The sequence below is a fragment of the Pelobates fuscus genome, chromosome 11 (genome assembly GCF_036172605.1).
Source record: "Pelobates fuscus isolate aPelFus1 chromosome 11, aPelFus1.pri, whole genome shotgun sequence".
NCBI classification, from domain to species: domain Eukaryota; kingdom Metazoa; phylum Chordata; class Amphibia; order Anura; family Pelobatidae; genus Pelobates; species Pelobates fuscus.
Window position 1 is genome coordinate 142,475,611 of NC_086327.1, and position 20,948 is coordinate 142,496,558.

A 20,948-nucleotide genomic window follows, 5' to 3' on the forward strand; every position below is an offset into this window, starting at 1 on the left:
GGGCTGGGGGTTAATGCTCTGTGTATAGGGGGGGGGCTGGGGGGTAATGCTCTGTGTATAGGGGGGCTGGGGAGTTAATGCTCTGTGTATAGGGGGGCTGGGGGTTAATGCTCTGTGTATAGGGGGGGCTGTGGGTTAATGCTCTGTGTATAGAGGGGGCTGGGGGTTAATGCTCTGTGTATAGGGGGGGCTGGGGGAGTTAATGCTCTGTGTATAGGGGGGCTGGGGGTTAATGCTCTGTGTATAGGGGGGGCTGGGGGTTAATGCTCTGTGTATAGAGGGGGCTGGGGGTTAATGCTCTGTGTATAGGGGGGGCTGGGGGAGTTAATGCTCTGTGTATAGGGGGGCTGGGGGTTAATGCTCTGTGTATAGGGGGGGCTGGGGGTTAATGCTCTGTGTATAGGGGGGCTGGGGGTTAATGCTCTGTGTATAGAGGGGGCTGGGGGTTAATGCTCTGTGTATAGGGGGGCTGGGGGTTAATGCTCTGTGTATAGGGGGGGCTGGGGTTAATGCTCTGTGTATAGGGGGGCTGGGGGTTAATGCTCTGTGTATAGGGGGGGGCTGGGGGTTAATGCTCTGTGTATAGGGGGGGGCTGGGGGTTAATGCTCTGTGTATAGGGGGGGCTGGGGGTTAATGCTCTGTGTATAGGGGGGGCTGGGGGTTAATGCTCTGTGTATAGGGGGGGGCTGGGGGTTAATGCTCTGTGTATAGGGGGGGCTGGGGGTTAATGCTCTGTGTATAGGGGGGGCTGGGGGTTAATGCTCTGTGTATAGGGGAGGTAATGCTCTGTGTATAGGGGGGGCTGGGGGAGGTAATGCTCTGTGTATAGGGGGGGCTGGGGGTTAATGCTCTGTGTATGAGGGGGGAGGCGGTTGAGGTGTTCTGTGTATGATGGGGAGAACGGAGTTCCAAGCTTCAACAAGCCCCAGCCACAACAATGCCAATACCTGTGGATGTGCAGAAATAAAGCACCACCAGATTCTCTCCTCCAAAACCTTTTCAAAAAGCAGAATTGGAAGTAGTGCTGGAGTGACCCTTTTAAGAATTGTAATTTATTGTAAAATTCACCATGTTTCAGCAGCTGTTATATTGCTCTGTGCCATTTCAGAAGGAAACTTAAAAAAAAAACTATAAAAACATATCATTTCACATTAACTCCCAATTCCTCTGATTGCGAGTTTAAATCAGGCGAAAGCTTCAGAACCTTCTTAGACTCGTCACAGGCAGACTCACTTAGCAAAAGCAGGTATGACGTTGTTCTCGAGTTCCAGAAGTAATTGTGGGAAAATACAGGTAATTTGCATACCGATCAGGAAACTAAACCTTATTTATAATTGCAGTCACTCTACAACCCTCCCCCTGTCCTTTTACAAAACCCATACACAACAGGAGCCTGGGGAGGCCACACATTCAAACATTGTCATATCTCCAGAAAAGCTAAAACCACACAATGCCTCCAATCCTGCACGGTTACACTAGTGGGCCAGGGCTTAGTTAAGATATAATGGAAGTTAAAGATATCTGATGAACTCTATACCCAGGTGTAAGGAGCAGGTAGAGGGTTTACAGAATGTCAAGGATTTGATTAGCATTATGCTAATGAGTGCTATAGATTTTACCTGCTTGGTGGGACCCAAACTATTGTAATTACCTTTTTGTAATTGTGTTTAATACAGTAATATAGAATCCATTTATACATATTTTTGCTGGATGTGATTACACTAATAATACATCTCAGTCCACCATCTATACAATAATAGGGTTTTCCTTGAATTGGGAAGGGTAAAGAGTTGCTAGAAGACATTCAAATATTCGGTAAAATTAGTAGTGATGTAAACTTCTCCTGTGAGGCTATTTATCCAGTTTGACTAATTTGGTCTGTTTTCATTTGGAATTGATTTAGGATTACCGTGAAGACTGTAAACATTTTCATAGTGAATAAAGTTGATGGAATGCAATTGTTTCCTTGATATTTGAGCTAAGAACTCATAAAAATGTATTCTCTTACTACAGTGATTACAAAAGTACATATAATAGCAACACACTAAGACAGCAAGACTAGGGTCAGGGTCTGCCGAGGGGAGGCAGGCTGCAGACTTCAGACGTTATAAGACGAAGATGACACGTTCCCTCCATGGCCAGTCCAGTTTGTATGAACGAAAACTCCTGGCTTGCTTAAGAGCTCGTAGGTATGAGCTCCAAAGTAATCTCTTTGCGCCTAAAAAAAAAAAAAAAAAAAAAAAAAGTAAATAAATATTACAAAATGTGTTCAGCACCCTAAAATCACAACTGTTCAGAAAACCTAGGAAAAACTAAATAGAACGAACATGATTCTGAAGAAGGATGGTAGCCCATGACATTAATTATAAGAGGCTGAGGGAGCCAGATTTTTAAACAATACAGAATGAAACCTGACCTCTAATCTAGTGTCTGAGTCTCTGACAAATTAATTATCTGATCAAGTTCTGTTATAAAGGAGCCTTTACGGAGTATGTTGCAGTATTCCTTCCTCCTCCTTCCACTGTTACTTTTTTGTTAGAATGCCAACCCTTTTTGTTGTTTTTTGTGAAAACTTGAAAATTGGGACATGAGCTGATCTTATAACCTATGCATATCTTTTATGTACTGAGGCCTCATCTCTCAAAGGGACACTATAGTCACCCAGACCACTTCGGCTCAATTACGTGGTCTCGGTGCCTCAGGTTTTAACCCTTCACATGTAAACATAGCAGTTTCAGAGAAACTGCTATGTTTACATAGCCACTAGAGGTTGGATTAACTCTGCTGTCTTCCTGACAGCCGTTAGAGGCGTTTCTGCGACGCTGGATGCAAAAATTTTATCCAGTGTGCAGAACGTCCATAGGAAGGCATTGAGAAATTATTTCCTATGGACTGTTAGAATGCACAAGTGGCTCTTGCCGCGCATGCATATTCCGCTCCAATCAGGAGCTGTCGTCGGAGGGGGAGGAGAGGTCACCAGCCCTGAGGGAGCACAGCGCTGGATTAAGGTAAGTAGCTGAAGGGGTTTTAAACCCTTCAGCGCCACGGGAGGGCGACCCGGAGGGTGAGGGTCCCCCAAGGATGATTAGTGTCAGAAAAACAAATCTGTTTTTTACTTCTTTGTTTTCCTGACACTATAGTGATCCTTTAATTGGTGGAGAAGAAGGCGCTCTGCATACACAGGAAGATTTAGTTTATTTAGAGTGGAAGATCAGCTACTTCTGAACTATATAGCCCATAATCCAGCTAGAGACCGGGAACTGAACTTTGACTTGCCTTGATTTCAAGGCAGTCAGTGAATTTGTTTTTATTTCAACCACCACATGTCTAGGTTCATTGGGTATCACTACCTCGTGGTCAGAGACAAACGATAAAGTGACAGAGCATCTAGTGTTACTAAAATAGGTCATTTCCAGGTGAACATCATGTATTATGCAAAGGTATGCAGGCCATGTCATGGAAGCTGTGAATGTGTCTTACATAAAAGGCATGGTCCCTGCATTAAGGATTTTCCATAAACTGATCATATACCTTCCAATTACAGCTGGATTTTTCTTTTGAACACTGAAATATTAAGATGCCAACAGAAGGACGCTTTCTCACCTGGATTAGGTTGGCAGGTAACATCTGGTGTCTGTAGCCGTCGTAGAAAGACAGTGCAGTGGTGAAGCAAGGCAGCGGGATACCAAACTGAACCCCTGTGCTGACCACTCGGCGCCAGGAATCCTACCGATAAACAGGTTAGTGGTCAGACAGATGTTATGTTCCAAACCCCAAATCTACTCAAAGACAGTATTCACAAGGGTTAGGTTTAAGTTCATTATTGCATTTCTGCTAACCAATCAACGCACCAGGTAAACTCTTAAACCCAGCAGTAATGGGGATCATGGACAATCAATCAGCAAAAACCTAACTGGACCAGCAATCTATATCTCTGCTGAAAGAAGTCCTCCCAACAATAAAAGCCCTACTTAACTTGAAGTACAGCGTTTTACTATTTGACAAGAAGTGGACTGCCTGTTAAGCAATTTTACTTGGCCACTGTCCCTGTTATGTAGGTGTAACGGGTAAATTGCTTAACATGAGATAAGATTTGGGAAACACAGGAGGTTAATTCCACAGTTGTGGCTTTTTATTTTTTGTTCGGTTGTTACTGTACATTTGTTCATCTTGAGTTTTTTTTGTAACAATCTGTTAGGGTTATGTACTGTAAGCTCTGTAACACAGTGGGAATAAAACCAAGGATGGACTGATCTACAGCCAGCTGGTGATGCACTGTCTCTTTTAATGAGAGACAAGCAATCTGCCCTAAGTTTGAAATAAGAAATCCCCACTTGTGTGAGTGTCACTAGATGGATGGTGTGAGCTATGATTTCATAGATGAAGTCGTCCTGTGGAATTATGAGATTATCATGGGGATTTTAGTCCTTTTTCAGGAGAGTGTATCATGTAGGTGCCCAGAAGCACTGACTGCTTAAACAGATTTACTGGCTCCGTCACATACCTGGCAGTTATCCATCTCTCTTTTGAAGAAGTCATCCAGCAGAAGATTTTGCAAATTTGGGTTCCGGTCAAAGGCTTCTTTGATTTTTCCCAAAAACACACTGAAATGGGGGGGAAAAAAACCCAAAAGATTATAAATCTGTTTTCTCACTGCCAATGATGGCCAGGCTACGGTGTATAATGTGTCCCTACCTGCGGATAATGCATCCACCCCTCCACATCATGGCAATGCCTCCGTAATTTAGCTTCCAGCCAAACTCCTGGGCTGCCTGTCTAAACAGGATAAAGCCCTGTGCGTAAGATATGATCTTTGATGCATAAAGAGCCTGCAAAGTAAAGATCATTACATCACATTTAATTTCTTACAGCAGACATTGTCACATTTGGTGACAATCCTCCCCTCTCTCTCCCTCTCCCCCCCCCCCCCCCCACCCAAAATCATATGTTACCAGGAGAGTTCAGATCAGTTTAGGATACTAGACACTGCTACCGCAACACAACAGGAGTTAATCCACTATAGCTAGAAATTGTGGAGGATTGAGAAATTTAGGAATGCCAAGCTGGAAAAATTGTTTGAATTAAAGTAATAGAACATTTTATAACCTTAGAATTGCATATTTTAGTCCAATTCTTCGTGATTTAGAGCAGTGGTTACCAAACGTTTTAGGTTCAAGCCACCCTTAATATTTCAGTATTTTTCCAAGGCGCCCCAAGTCATACAACCTAGATATTTTATCTGTACAGCGCTGCAGCATTTACTGACGCTATAGTGTAATGTACAGTGTTTGAAGGGGTGCTTGTATATAGTTATTGTGTTTTAATACAGGGCTGTGTTTGTATGTAATGTATGCATTTGATTGCAGGAGTGTGTCGGAATGTTCACTTTTAAATGTACATACGTACATTTGTGTGAAGTATTTGTGTTTGAGTGAAAGGGGGGGGTGGTGGGTGTGTGTGTGTGTGTGTATATTTTTTTATATATATATTATACAGAGTTTCATTGCAGGAGTGTGCTTGTATGTTGTGCTAGTGGCTATTATCATAGCACCAGGGAAACATTCTGCGGCACCCCTGTGTGTGCGCATGTCGTGGCGCAGTTTGTGAACTGCTGGTTTAGAGACTAAATCCCAGATGCTAGAACCGACATGGGGCATGTGTAGCTTTTTTGGCAGTCTATGTGTAATCAAACAAGGGGAGAACTAGTAGTTTAAACATGCAACATCCTGATTTATCACACTTTGCCGCCATTTGCTCGTACCTTACGGATATCTTCCAGGAATGCCTTCTTGTCACCTTTAAAGGGCGCATGTTTGGGCCCATTTAGCTGCTTGCTGGCTACTATTCTTTCACTCTTCAAGGATGACAGACAGCGAGCAAATACAGCTTCGCCTGCAGGCGAGGGAGTTAGAGGAATATGTACTAACATTAACCACTGGTGTCATTAATGAGAAAAGAACATTTAAATGATGCATTGCAAAGAACTCGTGTTTTTGTATTGTCAACTGTGTGATCATAGGCAAAAAAAATTCTATTAAATTAGATTTAAAAAAAAAATCAAATTAGACAGACATGTTTTGGATAAGCTCTAGGAACCCATACTATGGCATGATGCCCAAATGAAAGCATTACATAAACATTCATACAGAACAAAGAGGACCAGAACACAGAGCACTGATATGTAAGCTACCAATAAAGGCAGACAGATGATAATGGGAGTATTAAATCAAGTAGCTGCTGCTGTCTGATCCCATTTTAATAGATTTTATTTCCTGCGGCAGTAAATTCACAAACATTATGTCACCCATTAAATGCAAGTGGCATGAAGAGTACGTGAGGCTAGAATTCCACAGAACTCCCTAAAAGGAACCTGGTTTGGTGATGGCTCAATAATGGTTGTGAAGTTGTGGCTTCCTGCAAGAGATTGCAACAGGAATTACAGCGTGTGGGATGTGGTGTAATTACTGCAAGCTCACTCCTACCCAAATAATGTCCAGTACCCATCCACCGCGCACAGGATGGAGCAATTTGAAGAATACAAAAAAAAAAAAAACAAGTATAAGCTTTTAAACAGATAGACATGTCTATACCCAAACAAGATTATCTATAGACAACCTGTAATGCATTGTATTAGGGTGTGTCTAACAAACAAACCCCATTGATTAACTAATAGAATGTTTAGCCAATCATGTCGTGATCAGAACTTGGCATGAGACCAGTAGCAGAAAAAGGGCATAGTCTATACAAACATTAACACATTTCCAAAATAGACTGACGCTTGCACGCTGGGTCTCCTGCATTCTGGGAAGCACATGTCCTAATTTATAGCATTGATATCTTTTTAAATCAGTTAAAACAATTGCAGGTTATACAAACCTGAAATTACCCAAGTTAGTTAATGAGCTGCTGAGAGGATTTGTTTTGCTGGTCTGAACCTTTAAAGAAAACGTTTCTATACATCTCAAAGTTTTTCTTTTTGATTGCTTTATACATTTTTTTTCAAATTGTTGCTGCCGCTGTCAAGTGATTTGAAGCTCGCACCAGCCATGTACAAGTCTACAAGTGCCCCATTTATGGGTTTATTTTTAGCAATAAGTTCTGACAGTGACTGCAAAACTGGATCAACTGCAAAAACAGATGTTAAAAAGGCTGAACTCACCAATGAGTGTGACGGGTACGCCAAACTCCAGAGCGGAGATAGCGGTCCATTTCCCGGTACCTTTCTGCCCAGCGGTGTCCTGGATTTTAGGGAGAAGGTGCTTGCCATCAGTGTCCCGAAATTTCAGAATATCTGCTGTGATCTCAATTAGAAACGAGTCCAACTCAGTCTTGTTCCAGTCTTCAAATGCCTGAGGCAAACAAAACATGTTCATTGTCAAAACACAATATCTTCATAGTGACCAGCTTATCATGAAGGATGCACACCACCAACAATAGGACAGAAAGGGATATAATGAGAAAGCATAGGGAGATCGGTCATTTGGCCACCCGCTTTACACCCAACACATTGCGGGGAGTAAAAAAAGCTCATATTAAAAAGGCAGACAAGAACAAAATTAAAAAGATATGTATAGGTAAACACAAACGCAGATAGATAGAAGGTGGCATGCAGGTACATGAAAACAAAAAGGCCTACATACACACAACTTTATGGTTTGTTTTTTTTTGGCTTGGATGGGGGTTTGTTTGGGGGGGGGGGGGGGTCTTTTTCAGTTTTTAACAAAATGTGTTTTTTAAAAAAAATTCTTTATTTTTTCGTGCATCGTTATTACAGATAACATTTATGCTAGCAATGCCACAACAGCTGTTGCCAGAGTATTAGGAGACAAAGATTGACATATGCATGGCATGAGTAACTGCACTTTTTTCATATTTATGGTAAGAGTTGAGGAACAATAGTGCAATGAGAGTCAGTGTGCGTGCTATCGCTATTGTGAGGCTTGTCCTCTGACTGTGCTGTTGAGTGAGTATGTATTGCTTCACTGATGCTTCAATGTCTATCCGCAGTGCAGCCGGTAGAGGCGTATTGCTATATCTAACATCTGTAAGTGATACTTAGGGTGCCAGAACTACTGTGTTGTTTGCTGAATCAGTATAGGTAATCAATAATAGTGTATAGTTATAGCAGGGGCAGTGAGGGTGGTTTCTAGCGTGTAGGTGGGCATGTTGTGCTGTATTCTGTGTCTGAATGTAGTCCTATGTGGACCTAGCTGGTCGTTGGATGTGTAGCATGCAAAACATTTAGAGAAGCAAACCAAGGAGAAGAAAAATCAGGCAGTTCAAAGAGGTAGGTATGGCTGGGGACAGGCTCATGAGATGTCATAGGTTCCTTCAGCCTATGCCCGTGATTGGAAGGTCCGCGACCTAGTGTTGCATAAGGTCTCTATGCCCTGTGTATGGCCTGAGTGGTATATGGGCAGAAAAGTCCAGATCTGTGGCGTCTCGCCAGTCCTGCGCCTCATACCAGTCTCTGGATTCTGCTTGGGTGTGCGCTATCATTCCGTGGGTTGCAGTCTTGTTGACGATCCAGTCCTTTGCCTTTCTGGGGTGGACTGCCCCGTGTTGTGTCGGTCTTCCTCTCTTATGCAAGTGCGGTACCGAGGTTGGTCTTTTCCGGGCCCCCAGACCGCGAGCTCGGTGGCGTATGTTTGTGCGTCTGATACCCGTACACGGATGGGGACCCTGGGGAGCCCCGAGGGTCCCATACCCAGGTCAGTCAGCGAGGAGAGCGGCCGTCTCTCCACAGCTCGATCTCCAGTGGGCCTCAGGTTTGTAGAGCGGGGTCCAGGTGTGTCACACGCTTGGGTTTGGTGTCGGAGGAATCGCCCGGGTGTACCCATCTAACTAGCGCCACTCCAGTGTGCTTTTGTGCCAGCTTTTTGGGGTTTTACCCTCGATTTGAGCAGGAGCTGCAGCTTGGCACAACCGCTCAGCTTGGCTGCTAGGCTCTGCCAAAATCTATGTATTTTTAATTCTTAATTTAGCGTTTCTAGTCATACAAACACAAGGGTGACATAGTACAATTTAAAACGGAACTGCTATGGGTGCATAGGATGCAGGCAATAGACACATAGGGCAGTTAATATGTTGAAGGCAAGACCCTGTGGTGGGTAGTCTCCCAGTGTCTGGGAATTATGCTGTTGTCCGCCCGGTCTTCAGGGCAGCTTCAGGGGCACATGGCCTGACCCTGATCACGGACTTTCAAGGTGATTGGGCTCTTGCTTTTTCTATGTATGGCCCTAGACATTGCTCGGGTTGCAGAGCCGCTGACGTCGGCAATGGCGACTTGAAATGCAGCGGGTCCGCTCTGAAATAGAGCTTGCATCCCTAAACAAAATATTTTTCATCGCTTTTGTGCTGACAAAAGGAAATAGAACTTAGAAGATTATTAGTGTAAGCCATTAAACATCATGGGTTTAGTTTTACTAAACAGGAAAATGGGCGATCAGGAATGTAATTTTTGAATATGGAACAGATCACTGGAACTTAATTTAGACCAGCTGGAGAAGCCACAACATACAATATCTCCTATACTAATAGAACTCATTAGTGTAGTTCCTCGTCAATCTGACAGAGATGTGCACTTTATTCGTATTACCTTTGCCATCTCATCCTGTTCCAGTTGTAAAATATCTTTCATTAGATGGTAGGCCTCACAGATCAACTGCATATCCCCATACTCAATTCCATTATGTACCATCTTCACAAAGTGTCCAGCACCTTCTTCTCCGACCTGCATGGGAATAAGAGAGACGCTTTAACTCATGGAATACACATACACACAGTGCTATCAAAGAAAGATTGCCAGGCTCGAAAACAAACATGTCAAACTCAAAGACGGGCCAAATAAACAAGGATACAAAAATAAACTTTCCATAAAAACGTAGGTTTATTTAGAAAAGTATAAAAAAAAAAAGTTGCCTGACACTGGATGTCCTCGTAGGGCTTAAAAACAAAACAAAAGAGCGAATTTATTTTATTTTAAGAAATCCATTTGCATATAAACAATGTTTCAGTCCAACTACCTCGACATATAAAGAAAGGTTTGATAATGGGACTGAAATGGTGAATGTGTGTAGGGCACAGCTGTAAAAACCAAATGACGTTATCTTGTAGATTTTGAAGTCCTGTGAGTGTGTTCCTCACTTTGGCTGAGATCATCAAAACCAAAGGAAAGCATTGGGAGACTATTGTGCATGTGTGGCAATAAGCTGCGCGGCCAATCAGCATCTCTACGGGTAGCGTTCAGCACCTCCATGCAGACCCAAACACACTGCCCACAAATCCAATACATTGCCCCTCCTCCCTCCACTCTAATACACTGGCCCCCTCCCACCCCCAGGCTAATACACTGCACCCTCCCTCCCAGTAATACACTGCCACCACTCCCCAATTTAACACACTGGCCCCCTCACTCCCCCAAATTATTGAACTGGCCCGCTCCCTCCCTCAAATGAATAGAATGCTGCCTCCCTCAAATGAATACAGTGTCGCGCCTCCCCCAAGCCCCTCTTCTCCAGCTCTGCTAAAGCAGGCCAGATGCTCCTTTGGCAGTGTGAGCAGAAGGGAAGGGGGAGTGGCTGCTCTGCAGACACTCTGCCCTCTTGCGGCCGGGAGAGCAAGAATCGGGAAATATTTTTCCTGACTTGCTGGTCGCAGCCACAGCTGAAAGCGGCCCCAGCGCAGACGGGCCGCAAATATGTTCACTATGGGCCGCATGTTTGACATGCTTGCTCTAAAACATCAGTCCTTACGGTGTTCCATAAATCAGCTAGTCTATAGCCCTGTTATACTGGACAGAGCCACGGAACCTGCTTGGGTTTTACAAAACAAACAAACAAAACAAACAAAAACAATAAAAACGAAAATTTGCAATCCAAGGAGAAGGAAAGTCTGACTTACCCAATCACAGCATGGCTCATTTTCAACCTGAGCTGCAATACTCTGGAAAATGCCTTTAATGTGAGGCCTGCAATACAAAACCAGATTTATAGCCACAAAATATTTAATAAAATACCAGAATAATAATTATTGATCAAAAGTAGTAATTCCAAACACTGGATACAGTGTCATAATATGCATTGTTGGCCAATACATTCAGGCTGATGAGGACATATACAGAGAGTTAAATAAAAACATTTAGAAAAAATAAAAGAAAGGACGCGGGGAGTTAGGTTGTTTATGTATATTCTGGATAGAGAAGTAATTAACCGCCACATTTTACGTCACTGTGTTCATAATCACCTAAATAACCTGAAATCCTCAACTTAAATCAACTATTACTGAACTGTGAAAACTGCGCTGCTCTTCCAGAAGACAGGAATCACGGATTTTGCTGCCATAAGGTTCCCCCGTGTCTAAAAAGTCTACAATGTGGGCAATAAAAGCAACTGTAAAATCTGTATTGCTGGAGCGTGGTGTTTGAGGATAAGGTATGGTGGCTAGAGGCTCTGTCTAAACACGCTACCATAGGCGCAGTGTAGCATTAATAAAGGTCCTTGGAAATGCCCCCGTGTACCATGCAGATCCTCCAGCTACCGTATAATCCATAATCTTAGCTTCCTGTAAATACCGCAGACATTTTCCGACCTCACAAAGACACATTTGTTAAACACAGGGGATAAGAAAATATAGTATGTGGGATGTGACAGATCCTTGACAGACTGGACGATCGTTTCTAAATCCTGCTCTTGATGCCCTAGTTTTCGTTGATATTAAAACCTTACCATGCAGCTTGGTCTCCCCCAGGCATCAGAGACGGTCCGTATCTTGCGCCATCTTCTCCACCACTAACGCCGCTTCCTACAAACAGGAGTCCCTTGACCTTTAATTCTTTACATCGTCTCTGAAATATCAAAAAGCAACTTCACTGAGACTTGGCTCACACACAAATGACAATATAGTAGAAAAATAAATACCACAATGGCGTGAGAATTTGTCTGTGCATTTTTTTTCCCTTTTGCAACAGTTAATTCTAATGCATTTATGAGACAGTTTTCCTTTAAATGTTTGCCAGTTTCCCCCAAACAAAACACACTACAGTTAATTTGTCTCTGCCTTGCATACAGTACATTGTGGCCATTACTTACTGTACTGTCTCTGTACTCAGAATTGCCACCGTCGATTATAATATCACCAGCTTCTAACAAGGGTGCCTGAAAATAGAAAAAGAAGGAAATTAGAATATAAAAACAAAAAAAAATAACCCAAAAAGTGTGTTTTACTTCAGCATTGCTCCTTTTCAATAAATGAACATTCACCAACGGTTTATTTTAAATACTGTGTATATTTTACATATATAGTTTATCATGAACCCCAGAATTCCAAACTGTAAAAACTGATCTTTGTTGGAATAAAAATAGTGTTTCTGCAGGGCGTGACTTTGGGATCAATAAAATCAATGTATTCCAATTTCAGCCAACCAATGACAAAAAATAACTGAAGCGATTAAGTGAGGCACACCACGATTTCTGAATAAACACCAACATATGAGAGATTGATAAACCAAGAACTGCTGCAAATCATACCCTACAGCCCCAACAGAACATGTTTAGTGACACAGTTATCCTAAGCCTCAATCAGTTGTCATTCACGACTAGTGGGTAAAGACTAGATGCTTGTGTCATGATTGCACGTTAATATAGCATTGAGCCATAAGGTTGGTTCTCCATCATAAGCAGAGGAGATAGAAATGCTACCCACCAGCTTTTGAATGAAGTCATCCACCGCCTGGCCAGCTTTCACCAGCATCATGATACGGCGTGGCTTCTTCAGCTTGCTAACCAAGTCTTCCAGAGAATGGGCCCCGATTATCTTGGTGCCTTTGGCTTCATTGGCCAAGAATTCGTCCACTTTTGACACCGTCCTGTTATAGGCACAGACCTGAGTCATAGAGTAAAGCACAGCCAGGTCAGAAAAAGAACAGAATATCAAAAAACGCAGGAAGCTGTTAATTTATTCAAACAAAATATTGATAAACCTCATCACCAGGCAAAGCTACATCTTCAGCCTCCATGTATGGAAATAAAGTAAATTTCACACTAACTGAGTTACAGAACCAGCCCTACATCACCCTATCTACGTACCTCCATTACTTTCTTTTCTGCCTCTTCAAAGCGTGTTTTTGTCTTCTTCCCTCATTGCTCCCCTCCAAGTGGTCTCTATGTAGCCCCGATTACAAACCTCCTCTGCACTGACCCAGTAACCACATATTGATGCTTCCTACACCACTACCTGCAGGTGAAGTGTCACTGCTATACCCTAACCAGAGGATATCATTCAGTAAATCTGATAGGACACGTCATGAAAACTCGATTTACATTGAAAATATTCCACATTTATTGATTAAATTGGATGCCCATTTACATTACGACATGACCAGTAGGTTATAAACCTATATTCTGCACGAACATCTGGTTTTAGTTCTTCATAATTTTCTTTCAAATATTGATCTTTTAAATGATAAATGGCATTTTCATTTCTCCTAACTTAACAAGGTGTTTCGAGACAATGAATTCTGGTTAAAGGCGTTAAACTAACGTCGCTCTGTGTATATGCTGTGCGAACTCAAAAAAGCAAGTGTTACAAGGAAGAGCATTCCATTTGGAAATAGATAATAAATTGATGTAATCGTTCCTTGTGTGCAAGATTTAACCAAGAAGGAAGTAAGAACATTTAGAAAGTTACAAAACCACGCGATGAAGTAACACCGATGTCTTCATCTAAACGCTTACCACAAAGCCATGGTCGTTCATATTTAGGATGAGATTCTGACCCATCACTGCCAGGCCAATAAGGCCGATATCAGCTCTGTCAGAACAAAAGAAAAAACAACATTTTATTTACTTTTTCAATCGGAGTTCATTCTAGGACAATCTTAATAAAATCACACCCAGTTCCAAAACAAGCCTTTTCAAGCTCGATCACTCACAAAAGGATTTGAGAAACTACCAAAACAGATTGCCAAGGTTTTTGTTGCAGAGCAAATTTTGTGAGCGTGCAAAACTGCCAGAGCCATGCCGACAAAGCCATGTATCAACACTTCGAGTGCCAGTGCCAAGCCTTTATTAAATCACACCTACATTACAAACAAGACAGACAGGGCATACATACTAGAAGGGTGGATTTCGATGGGCTTAGTGTGAGCCAGGAATTATAGATAATAGAAAAATTGGAAAAGCTGCCAAATTTTAATATTTTGGCAAAAAATTGCCATTCCTTTTTCAATTTCCATAATTCTCTGGAATGGTGATAAGAGGAGATTTATTTGGGGGTGGGGGGGCATTTTCTGTTCTGCAATTGAATGTACCCCTAGTATGACAATGCCTTAATCTACCACACCCTTCCTGAAAATACACTCCAGCCTCCCTCTTTATGACCTGAGTCAGAGACTATTGCATTACTAAGGAAGTTATCCGGCAGGTCGCATTACCTGTGCAGAACAGAATAAATCACAGTATAATGGGTAGAATGGGTTACTGAAAGCATAGGACTGATTGGCTTTATAATCATTAGAATAAATACAAATTAAAAAAATAAATGTATGTGAAAGTCTTGGCATAGATCAGGATAATTGTATTTATTTTTTTTATGAAATTGTGATGAGGATTTGAAATGAATTATCAATAACAGGGGTTGCCAAAGGTAGCCCCGATTAATCCCAAGAATCTTTGCTAGCCTTAAGACTGGTGAAGACTCCGCTACAGATCTTTATTTAGAAACCCCTGAACTACAGATGGGCTTCACTGAAAACAAGAGGAATTCAAATATAGAATTCCTGATAAAACGAAATAAGCTTGAGACTACCTCCAGTTCAGGGCAAAATATTGTGATTGCTAGATCCTAGCATGAAGGCACTAAACAAAGGATTGACAGTCATTTGACAGGGAGACACATTCCATCCCTGGGAAACCAGTTGTCAAACTATGAGGATGTTTCAGGTTGAACAAAGTCACAGGTCACGACAGGACATAAGTGACTTCCCAAATTATTACTGGGACCAGATGGCTGCTGAACATTCCAAGTGTTGGTGAACTACATATCCCAGGATACTCCGCCAGCCTTCACGTTGGATAGATATCGTGCATTTCTCCAACATTAGTAGATACAAGGGTACCCGTCCTGAGCCTCCTCATATACTGCGCCAATCATATCCATACCAAGGGGACCCAGCATTAAGGACAGACACCGGCCCAATAGGACCTCTATCTGTTCAGAAATAGGGTGATAGCGCTCAGACAATCTTGTAGAGTTTATTATATGGATTGGATGGAAAACAATTAATTGAGCGTCAATGGGCAACAAATAATGTATTCCAACTGTCTCCATTTCGGGAACAGCCTGGACAGGTAATAATAACACAGCCAGAAGGAAAGCTTAAACCCTTTTCTAGGGAGAGTCCTAATCCTGAGTGGGCAGAAACAGCACCATAAAAAGATCTCTAGAAATGAATGGGCAGTTCAGAGGCCCAGTCACAAACATTATGTGCATTATAGAATTTGCCATTATGCTCACATACACTGTACTTACTGTATAAACACACACACCCCCCCCCCCCAGCTGGCAGCTACTGTAACATATATACACATACATATATATATATAGAATACGTGCGTGTGTGTGTGCGTATATATATATATATATAGAATACGTGCGTGTGTGTGTGCGTATATATATATATATATATATATATAGAATACGTGCGTGTGTGTGTGCGTATATATATATATAGAATACGTGCGTGTGTGTGTGCGTATATATATATATATATATATATAGAATACGTGCGTGTGTGTGTGCGTATATATATATATAGAATACGTGTGTGTGTGTGCGTATATATATATAGAATACGTGTGTGTGTGTGCGTATATATATAGAATACGTGTGTGTGTGTGCGTATATATATAGAATACGTGTGTGTGTGTGCGTATATATATAGAATACGTGTGTGTGTGTGTGCGTATATATATATATATATATATATATATATATATATATATATATATGAGAGAATACGCGTGTGTGTGTGTATATTTATATTTACAAGTAGAGATTGTAGCCGTATTAGTCCAGTGATGTAGATGTAATAAACAGATAAAATTCGTATCTTCTAATACCTTTTTTTTTTTTGGACTAACATAATTTTTTTAATGACACGCTTTCGGGAGAACCTCCCTTTCTCAAATCTGAAGCATTTTGAGCAAGATACGAATTTTATCTGGTTTTATACACACATATACATATAAAATGGCAGCTGCAGGCAAGTACTGTGTATATAATGGTAGGTACTTGTTGTTAGGTACAGTAAGTGGTTTCAGTAGGTAGGTACTAGTTAGGTACAGTAAGTGGTTTCAGTAGGTAGGTACTAGTTAGGTACAGTAAGTGGTTTCAGTAGGTAGGTACTAGTTAGGTACAGTAAGTGGTTTCAGTAGGTAGGTACTAGTTAGGTACAGTAAGTGGTTTCAGTAGGTAGGTACTAGTTAGGTACAGTAAGTGGTTTCAGTAGGTAGGTACTAGTTAGGTACAGTAAGTGGTTTCAGTAGGTAGGTACTAGTTAGGTACAGTAAGTGGTTTCAGTAGGTAGGTACTAGTTAGGTACAGTAAGTGGTTTCAGTAGGTAGGTACTAGTTAGGTACAGTAAGTGGTTTCAGTAGGTAGGTACTAGTTAGGTACAGTAAGTGGTTTCAGTAGGTAGGTACTAGTTAGGTACAGTAAGTGGTTTCAGTAGGTAGGTACTAGTTAGGTACAGTAAGTGGTTTCGGTAGGTAGGTACTAGTTAGGTACAGTAAGTGGTTTCGGTAGGTAGGTACTAGTTAGGTACAGTAAGTGGTTTCGGTAGGTAGGTACTAGTTAGGTACAGTAAGTGGTTTCAGTAGGTAGGTACTAGTTAGGTACAGTAAGTGGTGTCAGTAGGTAGGTACTAGTTAGGTACAGTAAGTGGTTTCGGTAGGTAGGTACTAGTTAGGTACAGTAAGTGGTTTCGGTAGGTAGGTACTAGTTAGGTACAGTAAGTGGTTTCGGTAGGTAGGTACTAGTTAGGTACAGTAAGTGGTTTCAGTAGGTAGGTACTAGTTAGGTACAGTAAGTGGTTTCAGTAGGTAGGTACTAGTTAGGTACAGTAAGTGGTTTCAGTAGGTAGGTACTAGTTAGATACAGTAAGTGGTTTCAGTAGGTAGGTACTAGTTAGATACAGTAAGGGTTTCAGTAGGTAGGTACTAGTTAGGTACAGTAAGTGGTGTCAGTAGGTAGGTACTAGTTAGGTACAGTAAGTGGTTCCAGTAGGTAGGTACTAGTTAGATACAGTAAGTGGTTTCAGTAGGTAGGTACTAGTTAGATACAGTAAGTGGTTTCAGTAGGTAGGTACTAGTTAGGTACAGTAAGTGGTTTCAGTAGGTAGGTACTAGTTAGGTACAGTAAGTGGTGTCAGTAGGTAGGTACTAGTTAGATACAGTAAGTGGTTACAGTAGGTAGGTACTAGTTAGGTACAGTAAGTGGTGTCAGTAGGTAGGTACAGTAAGTGGTTTCAGTAGGTAGGTACTAGTTAGGTACAGTAAGTGGTGTCAGTAGGTAGGTACTAGTTAGGTACAGTAAGTGGTTTCGGTAGGTAGGTACTAGTTAGGTACAGTAAGTGGTTTCGGTAGGTAGGTACTAGTTAGGTACAGTAAGTGGTTTCAGTAGGTAGGTACTAGTTAGGTACAGTAAGTGGTGTCAGTAGGTAGGTACTAGTTAGGTACAGTAAGTGGTGTCAGTAGGTAGGTACTAGTTAGGTACAGTAAGTGGTGTCAGTAGGTAGGTACTAGTTAGGTACAGTAAGTGGTTTCAGTAGGTAGGTACTAGTTAGGTACAGTAAGTGGTTTCAGTAGGTAGGTACTAGTTAGGTACAGTAAGTGGTTTCAGTAGGTAGGTACTAGTTAGGTACAGTAAGTGGTTTCGGTAGGTAGGTACTAGTTAGGTACAGTAAGTGGTTTCAGTAGGTAGGTACTAGTTAGGTACAGTAAGTGGTGTCAGTAGGTAGGTACTAGTTAGGTACAGTAAGTGGTGTCAGTAGGTAGGTACTAGTTAGGTACAGTAAGTGGTGTCAGTAGGTAGGTACTAGTTAGGTACAGTAAGTGGTTTCAGTAGGTAGGTACTAGTTAGATACAGTAAGTGGTTTCAGTCCCATTAGCTGCCAGTCTGGGTAAAGGAATAGGAGCCAAACAGAACTACAACTCCCGGCATGCTGTGCAATCCCTGGCTGTGGCAGAGGTTGCTGGGAGTTGTAGTCCTGGTGTGATATAGTGCCAGTACTCACCGTGCCATGCTGTGTGAGGGGGAGAAGGTGCCGCTCGGTACTCGGACAGTCAGGCTGGCTGTGAGGGAGAAGGTGCCGCTCGGTACTCGGATAGTCAGGCTGGCTGTGAGGGAGCTGCTGCCCGGTTGCTGTCAGTCAGTCACTGAGTGAGGGAAGAGCACGTAGCGCTAAGTAGAGCTCAGCAGAAGGATGACGTCAGGCCGCATCGCGCTCCGATTGGTCAGTCCTAGTCCTGGGGGCGGGGTTTATCGATCCTCTCTATCGCCTGCTAGTGGGCCGACCAGGGAGACCTGAGCAATAGAACATCGAGCGACAGATCGGGAGGGGGCGTGTCTGACACTTATTAACCGTGTGAGTGACTGCGGGAATGCCTCGTCACAGTGACACACCACCAGTAGCCACACCCCCTTAAAGGGGCAGCACAGAGCTCCACTGTGAGAATAAACACAGTCACAGAGCTCCACTGTGAGAATATACACAGTCACAGAGCTCCACTGTGAGAATATACACCGTCACAGAGCTCCACTGTGAGAATATACACAGTCACAGAGCTCCACTGTGAGAATATACACAGTCACAGAGCTCCACTGTGAGAATATACACCGTCACAGAGCTCCACTGTGAGAATATACACAGTCACAGAGCTCCACTGTGAGAATATACACCGTCACAGAGCTCCACTGTGAGAATATACACAGTCACAGAGCTCCACTGTGAGAATATACACAGTCACAGAGCTCCACTGTGAGAATAAACACAGTCACAGAGCTCCACTGTGAGAATAAACACAGTCACAGAGCTCCACTGTGAGAATATACAGTCACAGAGCTTCACTGTGAGAATAAACACCGTCACAGAGCTCCACTGTGAGAATAAACACAGTCACAGAGCTCCACTGTGAGAATAAACACAGTCACATAGCTCCACTGTGAGAATAAACACCGTCACAGAGCTCCACTGTGAGAATAAACAGTCACAGAGCTCCACTGTGAGAATATACACAGTCACAGAGCTCCACTGTGAGAATATACACCGTCACAGAGCTCCACTGTGAGAATATACACAGTCACAGAGCTCCACTGTGAGAATATACACAGTCACAGAGCTCCACTGTGAGAATATACACCGTCACAGAGCTCCACTGTGAGAATATACACAGTCACAGAGCTCCACTGTGAGAATATACACAGTCACAGAGCTCCACTGTGAGAATAAACACAGTCACAGAGCTCCACTGTGAGAATATACACCGTCACAGAGCTCCACTGTGAGAATAAACACCGTCACAGAGCTCCACTGTGAGAATATACAGTCACAGAGCTCCACTGTGAGAATAAACACCGTCACAGAGCTCCACTGTGAGAATAAACACAGTCACAGAGCTCCACTGTGAGAATAAACACCGCCACAGAGCTCCACTGTGAGAATAAACACAGTCACAGAGCTCCACTGTGAGAATATACACCGTCACAGAGCTCCACTGTGAGAATAAACACAGTCACAGAGCTCCACTGTGAGAATAAAGTCACAGAGCTCCACTGTGAGAATATACAGTCACAGAGCTTCACTGTGAGAATAAACACCGTCACAGAGCTCCACTGTGAGAATAAACACAGTCACAGAGCTCCACTGTGAGAATAAACACAGTCACAGAGCTCCACTGTGAGAATAACACCGTCACAGAGCTCCACTGTGAGAATAAACAGTCACAGAGCTCCACTGTGAGAATATACACAGTCACAGAGCTCCACTGTGAGAATATACACAGTCACAGAGCTCCACTGTGAGAATATACACAGTCACAGAGCTCCACTGTGAGAATATACACAGTCACAGAGCTCCACTGTGAGAATAAACACAGTCACAGAGCTCCACTGTGAGAATATACACAGTCACAGAGCTCCACTGTGAGAATATACACAGTCACAGAGCTCCACTGTGAGAATAAACACAGTCACAGAGCTCCACTGTGAGAATATACACCGTCACAGAGCTCCACTGTGAGAATAAACACCGTCACAGAGCTCCACTGTGAGAATATACAGTCACAGAGCTCCACTGTGAGAATAAACACCGTCACAGAGCTCCACTGTGAGAATAAACACAGTCACAGAGCTCCACTGTGAGAATAAACACCGCCACAGAGCTCCACTGTGAGAATAAACACAGTCACAGAGCTCCACTGTGAGAATATACACCGTCACAGAGCTCCACTGTGAGAATAAACACAGTCACAGAGCTCCACTGTGAGAATAAAGTCACAGAGCTCCACTGTGAGAATATACAGTCACAGAGCTTCACTGTGAGAATAAACACCGTCACAGAGCTCCACTGTGAGAATAAACACAGTCACAGAGCTCCACTGTGAGAATAAACACAGTCACAGAGCTCCACTGTGAGAATAACACCGTCACAGAGCTCCACTGTGAGAATAAACAGTCACAGAGCTCCACTGTGAGAATATACACAGTCACAGAGCTCCACTGTGAGAATATACACAGTCACAGAGCTCCACTGTGAGAATATACACAGTCACAGAGCTCCACTGTGAGAATATACACAGTCACAGAGCTCCACTGTGAGAATAAACACAGTCACAGAGCTCCAATGTGAGAATATACACAGTCACAGAGCTCCACTGTGAGAATATACACA

At 42.7% G+C, this 20,948-nt stretch overlaps 1 protein-coding gene across 1 annotated transcript; it reads right to left on the reverse strand.

Moving 5' to 3' along the window:
* Positions 1-1,959: 1,959 nt before the first annotated feature.
* PGD (phosphogluconate dehydrogenase) lies at positions 1,960-18,444 on the reverse strand. Its single transcript, XM_063436196.1, has 13 exons — positions 18,294-18,444; positions 13,735-13,810; positions 12,704-12,883; positions 12,091-12,156; positions 11,728-11,846; positions 10,904-10,970; positions 9,600-9,734; positions 7,161-7,350; positions 5,763-5,893; positions 4,697-4,830; positions 4,506-4,605; positions 3,605-3,727; positions 1,960-2,219 (listed from the first exon to the last, which is right to left on the reverse strand). The coding sequence occupies exons 1-13, from the start codon at positions 18,299-18,301 to the stop codon at positions 2,100-2,102; spliced, it is 1,449 nt and encodes a 482-aa protein (XP_063292266.1). The 5' UTR covers positions 18,302-18,444; the 3' UTR covers positions 1,960-2,099.
* Between the last annotated feature and the right edge of the window lie 2,504 nt (positions 18,445-20,948).

Excerpts from the sequence above, each read along its gene's own strand:
- PGD (XM_063436196.1), bottom strand. Across the intron at positions 11,847-12,090 it reads CTGAGTACAGAGACAGTACA|AGACGATGTAAAGAATTAAA; the intron begins GTAAGTAATGGC and ends TTGATATTTCAG. Across the intron at positions 4,831-5,762 it reads TCCTGGAAGATATCCGTAAG|GCTCTTTATGCATCAAAGAT; the intron begins GTACGAGCAAAT and ends TTTACTTTGCAG.